Source organism: Cololabis saira, chromosome 7 (assembly GCF_033807715.1).
Source record: "Cololabis saira isolate AMF1-May2022 chromosome 7, fColSai1.1, whole genome shotgun sequence".
Taxonomy (NCBI): domain Eukaryota; kingdom Metazoa; phylum Chordata; class Actinopteri; order Beloniformes; family Belonidae; genus Cololabis; species Cololabis saira.
This window is the reverse complement of record NC_084593.1, coordinates 15,394,933-15,402,602: the sequence shown is the minus strand read 5'-3', so window position 1 is coordinate 15,402,602 and position 7,670 is coordinate 15,394,933. Positions and strand designations below refer to the sequence as shown.

Below are 7,670 nucleotides of genomic sequence, written 5' to 3'. Positions count from 1 at the left end.
CAATATACTATTTATCATGTTATAACGTGAAAAGTTTATTGTTAGAACAATAAATTATCACTATATACTGATATTTTTTTTTGTGGTGGCAGCATTACGCTTCCGTAAGGACCAATAAACTAAACTAAAAAAAAAAAAAAAAGTGGTACATAATCTATATTCCATGCTAAAAGCTTTGTAAACTGTGTCTGTAATACAATCACACTTTAAACTTTGTTTGGACTGACATAAAGTGTCCTGAGCATGCGTTCTCCCTCCGTTCCAGGGAACAATGTATGTATTTAGTGTTTTTCCTTCTCTCCCTCCTTCTCCCGGGTTCTCCACTTCTCCCTCGCGGGCCACAAGTGTGTGATTCGCTGCCTGGTCCTGCATATTAATGAGCTGGAGCCGCGGGCAGCGTTTTAAAGCTGCTGCCTCTTTGCAGAGCGACAGGGACCTGGACTGACTGGAGTCTCGTTAAAGCGCAGGGACGCGCACACGGAGTTCAGCGCTTCAGAGCCGGGGACGCACTTTGGACATCCAGCAGCCACTGCAGGAGGATTTCATCCACAAGAGATACTCTTTGTGTGATTTTTTTCTCAAAGACCATTGAGGGATAGGATTTTTTTTTTCTTTTGAAACTTAATAAAGAAAGACAGAAAAAAAAAGAAAAACAACACATCTTTTGTGTGAAGACATGGGTCGGTGCACGGCGGTACTGCTTTTGTTAGTGGTGTCCTTATACTTCCTGAACACAGAAGGTAAAGTTGTATTTGCTCATTGTTTTTTTGTAGTTTTTGTTTATTCATTTAAGTTGTTTCGCCGAGGTTTTGGTGATGATGATGATTGATTATGTAACAAACCATAAATGGAGGCTGTAAGGGTTGTCTAATCGCAGGTTGGGTTTACTGTGTTGGGAATGGCAGAGGAATTAAATGCAAAATCCCAGTCTTCTTCTCAATAGTTTGCTTGAAGTAAATGGGAACAGTGAAAGATCATCCAAATCCTCAGCACAAGCTCGTGTCCCCGCAGACTTCCCAACTTCACACTGGCATCAGCAAAACCTGATTTCAAAACACTGACTTATTTATTAGCAAGTCAAAATAAGTAAAGTCCAGTAAATTATTAAGATTATACTTTTTTTAAGAGGGGAGCCTTTTCTCTGCATTTTTTTTTGGGAAAAAAAGAGGGAGGGGGGGGTGTTTATCTCTATTGACCAAAGACATTATCATACTGATATGACTGCTGCATAATTACAATTATAGAATTATTTTAGGGAAGGATTTTCTGGAATATTTGTTGTCATTAATGTTTTATAAACTCTTGTTGATGTTTACTCAGGAGGTCGTCTTTTTATGCTTTTTTTTAAACCTGTTCCTTGATAGTTTTCTGAGGTGGTTGATAGTTATCTTTTTCTAGGGGTCAGAAGAACAGTAGATGTAGAGAAGCCTTTATTTTCAGAGAAATGTAAACATGTGCTTCTGTCTGCTCATCTAAGTGTTGAAGCTGTTTCTCTTTGTTCAATATTATAATATGATTGCACAGTAGAGTTTCCTGTTTTATTGGCCTTTGTTGACCAGCGTGTCTGTGCTCAGTAACTGCCCCACTGGGGGGCTAGCGACAGATTTAGTGACCAGAGGTCAGCACAGATAGCAGGAGATGGATGGAGGAAACCTTGGACTCTGTATGGCATGACAGATATATGCCCCAGCCGATCTAATTTGCCCTGCTTAGAGCTGAAACCTGTAAATGATGGTGTGTGGACACTGATGAATGTATATAGATACAACATATGCCGGTGCATAATCTGTTCAGTGTGTCTTTTAGAAACAAAAACAGGCATGAAAAGTGGGTTTCGTACAGTAGTTAAGCACAATTGAAGCCTTTCAATATGAAATCACCCAAACTTAATGAATAACACAGTGAATCATTTCCTTAAACTGTTTTGCACACAGCGAGAACTCAAAAATGTCCATTTTAGCATTACTAGCTGGGTTCTATTGTATTACTGAGAAGAATATATTTAGAATTTTTTTCTGACTCAAGCTGAACTGATGTATCAGCCAAGCGTTGCTGATATATATTTTAAAAAACTTAACTGGTAACTTAGCCGCCTGCCTGTTAGCTGTCAAATCACAAAGAATCGACTTTGTTGTCAGTGTCTTTGAAGTAATTCTGAGTATCATTGTGATTATTTTCTAATCCCCTACACAACAGGGTCATGACATCACTGCTTTGGACTAACAAGAATAGAAGATTAACATGAGTGAATCATTTGTTAACAGGGTACAAGTGCAGGTGCACTAGAAAAGGACCAAAGATCAGATACAAGGATGTACAGAAGGTGGAGATCAAACCCAAACACCCCTACTGCCAAGAGAAGATGATATTGTGAGTCACACTTCCATTCCTTGTCATTCTGCCACTTCATTTGTCATGTATTCTGCTTCCTCATACAGTATTTGTTTCTGCCTTCTTTTTTTTTGCCTTTTATATATTGGTGTCCACCTTTTTTCAGTTTTCTTTGCCTTGAGTCCCCTCCCTGTACGCCTGTCATCTGCTTTATTGAATCTTCTTATTTATCTTGTGCCTCTCCCGGTGTGAATACAAGTCACACAATCCGCAGGTGATCTGTACACGTCTACCTGTAGTGGTGCCTTAGCCGTTCTCAAAATGAGAAAAAGAAAAAAAAGGTGAAAACACACCATCATCTGTGCTGAAACCCCTTAAGGCAGCGGAAAAGTGTGACAAGGATTTAATTACACCCCATCCCCAGAAGGTGTGGCTTTTTAAATTGGAAAGATGGGGGAGGAGAGAAGGGAAATTTTCCAGAACGTTCACGTGCTTTCAGCATCATGTTACTGGTGATCGATGGAAGCATTGCCACTTAATGTATAAGTATAAAGCTTAAGTATAAAACTTGTGTGCATTACAGAAGCTAATTGTCACTTGTTGCAGAGCTGCTGCTCCGCTGCTCATGGCTGCATTCACAGGTCTTACCTTGAATTCTGGGCTGTCTGTTTGATCCATCTGCCCATGGGCTCTCTGCCATGTATCCTTTAACATGTGAAATCACAGCTCAGGCACACAGACAGCTATTATGTGCAATTTGGACCTTCACGGAGCACAGCAGGGTCCTCCCTGTTGATAGCAGGTTCTCCAATTCTGCAGATTTCTACACAGGCTTGTAATAAACCCGCGTCCTGTGCCGACAGAGACGCACTCTACCTTTGAGATGTAACCTCAACTTTAGGCATGTGTGGTCCTTTTCAGGTATCACATATATTTCTGTATAGCATATATTTACAACAGATGGGCATGTTACATCATCCCGTGGGGAGTCGGTTTAGTGTTGGAGGCACAAACTCTGCTGCCACCTGCTGCCAAGTCATAGTCACACACTGATCACAGCGTGTGATCAGCATGGAGCACTGCATGAGGATCTGCATGTGTTCAGCACGAGCAAACTGAACCTAAACCCTATTTAAATCCCTTTAAAAGCTTTATTTTGGAGTATAAACAAAAAGGAGAGAGATAAATGAATTTACTTATTGTTGTAAGGTTGTATAGATCAGTTTTCAAGAGAAAAGCTGGAACTCTAATGAAAAAAATGGGCTGTGTTTGAATATCTGAGTATGCAAAGCAAGCATTTAATGTAGAATTATTCATTATTTAATGTATGATGACTTTTCATCTGGGGATAAAAATGATTCTGTTTAGTTTAAACCATGGAGCCCCCGGTACAGGGGGGCAAATGCCATATAAGAACATAAGCCTGAGACCAGGCAGGGCTTAAAGGGCTCATGACTGTCACCTAACACCATATTCAATTGTTTTAAAGCGTCACATTGCCTGTTGAGTGTAATGAAGACATAAATAGTTCAATGTTAGGAAATTAAATAGAAAATAAAGACAAAACATGTTTTAATGTCTGAAGTTATAAAACTGTCCTTCACTTTTCTTTTCCTTTTTTTTTGACTGAGCAGTGTTGGGAAATCAAGTGTGCTTTCAAAAAACAAACAAACCGAGTCAGAAGCGGTCGTCAGCTCTCAGGTCATTTGTGCGTGTGTGCTACCTGCCACACAGTCATCATTCAATGCCGCTCTGTTAGCATGAGATGGGGGCCACCAGCCATTGGAGCCCAGTGAAAAATGAGCCTCAGCAGGCTCTGGAAAGCCCCGAAAAGAATGAGAGCGGGAGAGAAATGACTATGAGAGTCGCCTCTCTGGATGTTTGGCTCATGGCTCTCAGTTTGGCATTCTGAGCGGCGACTCCAAAGCACAAATGCACACAAGCAAGGAGCCACAATTTCCCCAGTTCCACCTTGTTTCTTCTCCTTTCTCCCGTTTGCTCTTATTTTCCTTCTTCTTCTTCTAGCTTTTTCTACTTCATTTTTTTTTTACGCTTCATCTTCTTCCCCCTCCTCTTGTTCTTATCATTCTGGATTTTTTTATTTTTTTTTCATCGGCAGTGGCTCGAGCTGCTCAGGTGAATGACAATGAGCAGGAACCAAATGAACAGAGTAATGAGGTTAAATTTCACCCCTGCTGAGCAGCTTTCAGACGCGAGTCCATTGGCGCGCATGCATACACAAAACGAAACCCCAGGTACTCCTAATCAAAAGAAAGAAAAAGTAAAAAACATAGTCTTCTAATTAATAGTCAAAGAAAGTGACAACTGAATGGCGAGGAAAATAGATGCAGAACCCTTTAATCGAATCATTATAGGGACCGACTGCAAGAGTCGAGCCATTTTGTCTTTCAGTCATTTTGCATTCATAGCCTGCCGAGGCTTTGAGTGTGTCAGTGGATGGAGAGGCCCCTCCACCCCTCCTTTTTATACCCTCCTTCATTTTCTTGTTGGAAATGAATATGCCACATGCAGACTGATTGTCTCTGCTGTTACCTCAAGCAGAGGGGTCACAGACAGGCGCGATTCAGTGAGCCTGGATGCTACATTTTTAAGTGGCAGCTCAACAATATTGCCTTCTTGCCAAGACGTTGACACAGCTGTCCAGGCTGATCTTTTCAATCGCGAGAGCGTTCAACTTTGTGATTCATATTGGCTGTGGCGAAAGAATTGAAGCTCAAATTCGGGGCAAAAACTTGTCAGCTGTCCCGTCAACCGTGGTGCAGTTTGATCAGTTCCCCCTTCGGAGCACTTTGACCGGCTCTCATACGGTTTGAAATAGTGTCTTTATCTCTATTCAGCTCCACTGAAGTGCTGGCTCCTGCAGCTGATCCCAGTCTCCTTTTGCTCATACCTATAAAACAGTTTAACTGCCACATGGTTTCACTGCGGGAGCTGAAATCTAACAGTGCTGTTCTCATATTTTTCTGAGTGACCATTTTACGACATTCGCTTCACGGGTTTTGAGTGGGAAATGCTTGACTTCTTGACCCGCTTTTCTGATTTTAGTAGAGTTTCAGTAGATATATCTGTGCCATGAGGGCAGGTAGGAAGCTAAAAGGATGAAGCCCTGCAACCTGCGCTAAAAAAACGATCCGTTTTAACACTTCATTAGAATAATAATGTGCTCTGACCATGAGACCCCACTCACTGTGGTGTCCAAGCCAGGCAAAGGCTAAACACACAACTCCTGACCGCTGTATTCCACTCGCCAGATGTTTGCAGTTGTTCTGTCCTCACCAGTCTCGTCTCTTCTCCTCCTCTTAGCGTGACGATGGAGAATGTGTCCCGGTTCAAGGGGCAGGAGTACTGTCTTCATCCCAAACTTCAGAGCACCAAGAATCTGGTCAAGTGGTTTCGCATCTGGAAGGACAAGCACAGGTAATGATGTTACACAATAGACAACAGTTCTGCAGTCAAACTGAATTTTACAGGGTTGTGTTATTTAATTGTGGGGAGCAAGAAATTTGAGCTAATATGAGTCTAAAAAGGACATTTACAGGTATTTGTTTACAAATTAATGGCTATTTAAGCATAAAATAGTGAGTTTATCCCATAACAGTTAGTATTCAACAAAAGGTAAAAAAACAAATGAAGATTTTCTTTTATTGTGGTAAAGGAGTAGTTCAAAATTTTTTGGAGGATGCAAAAATAGCTTAACATTAAACAGCTTAACAGTTTTAGCTCGGCATAAAGACTTGGAGACAGGTGTAAATAGCAGGCTATGTTGAAAGGCAGTACAATGACATTTTTCATTTCTTGTTTGCTATCTACAAAGAAATAAAACTTCAACTTGACGATTGCATAATACTCATTAACCTTTCAAAGCACACACACATGAACCAACCTTTTTTCTTTCTTCGTGTCAAGGGACATTTCACATTCTTTTCTTTAATTGCTCCTTTGACCTTCCCTTCACAATGAGAACGTCTTATCTGATGTCAGAAGTAATGCATAAAATGTTCAAGATTAGTAATTTGTACAAAGATCATTTACACAACAAAGAACCTGACTTCCTCCTAATAAATCAGAGTTTACTTTGAAGGAAAAAAAATGTCTCAGATCATAGAGGAATTAACTTTGTCTTTGATTTTATCCACAGGGTCTACGAAGCCTAGAATCTGTCCACAACAAAGGGATCGAGTGAGTCAGACAAAAGAAGAAAAAAAGAAAAAGAAAGGATGACAACATCACCAGGACTGCTTTTCGAAGTGCAAGATGTAATCAAATGGGAAGCTGTACTTCTCCCTTCTTTTCTGCCTGAATTCTGTCAAATTATATGTAGTTTGTACATAATCTGGTGGGCTTTTTTCTTTTTTTTAGTCGGCCATCGATCTAGTTTCATCACTCACATTTCCAGTCTTCACATCTGTAGTTATATCTGACAAGTAGAGGAGGAGACTCGACCATCTGTCTTCAAACTGTTGCAGACTTATTTGGGTGTTATTTAAAAGGGACTTATTTTTTTCTTTGCCTCCTAAAATTCTGCAAAAAATAAAGACTGCATAAGAGATCATGATGAAAAAGACAAAGCTCTGCATTCACCAGGAAACGTATATTTGTACAATCTGGTTCATACCATAGAGCTCATCGCTGAAATGCGATGAGATTGGTAGACGAAAGTCAGCATGCAGTTAAATTTCATACAGGTATTGCTGTCAATCATACAGACTGAAGAGATTTATCACTGGGTGTTTGTCTGTCTGTGTGTGCACCTGAGTGTGTATGTGTGTGTATTTAGCAAGACCATGCTACATATATGTGTCAAATAAGCACAATACCTTACAACAACCTCTTTGGAAAATATTACCTCTTTTAACCTGCAGGGCATCGATTTAACAGACATTAAACTATAAAAATAAATCATTTGTGCCATTGCTACACACATCACGGTGTACTTAAGTGAGTTAATGCAAAAGCTTGATTATTCAATTTACAAAGAAGACGGCCCTCTGTTTTATGCTTCCAGTAGTCAAACGTTAAATTTTTTTTCACATAAAATAGTGTATTGAAGCAATGTGTAATGCAATTTGGTATCTCTTTGCAGTTTTCAAAATCTGTCTGTTTATAGCATCAAGAATCAGTTTTTACCCTTGAAGATTTAAAGTCTGAAATAAGTACTTTGATATTTTAATGGGTCTAAAGGGCCATTTGAGTTTTAAAAAGTTTCACTCAGACATTGTACCTTTCATGAGGAATATTTTCTGTTGTGAATGAAGAGGAGAGCTTTAGAAAGACACGACAGTAACACAAACTATAGTGATTGGTCATTTAAAAAAAGA

The 7,670-nt window shown here is 39.9% G+C and overlaps 1 protein-coding gene across 1 annotated transcript; it reads left to right on the top strand.

The window, feature by feature from the left end:
* Positions 1-423: 423 nt before the first annotated feature.
* cxcl14 (chemokine (C-X-C motif) ligand 14) lies at positions 424-7,670 on the top strand. Its single transcript, XM_061724871.1, has 4 exons — positions 424-740; positions 2,265-2,370; positions 5,656-5,769; positions 6,491-7,670. The coding sequence occupies exons 1-4, from the start codon at positions 677-679 to the stop codon at positions 6,504-6,506; spliced, it is 300 nt and encodes a 99-aa protein (XP_061580855.1). The 5' UTR covers positions 424-676; the 3' UTR covers positions 6,507-7,670.

Bases quoted from the DNA above. Each gene is read 5' to 3' on its own strand.
- cxcl14 (XM_061724871.1), top strand. From the start codon at position 677: ATGGGTCGGTGCACGGCGGTACTGCTTTTGTTAGTGGTGTCCTTATAC. The intron at 741-2,264 runs GTAAAGTTGTAT...ATTTGTTAACAG, and splicing joins ATACTTCCTGAACACAGAAG to GGTACAAGTGCAGGTGCACT. The intron at 2,371-5,655 runs GTGAGTCACACT...TCCTCCTCTTAG, and splicing joins TGCCAAGAGAAGATGATATT to CGTGACGATGGAGAATGTGT.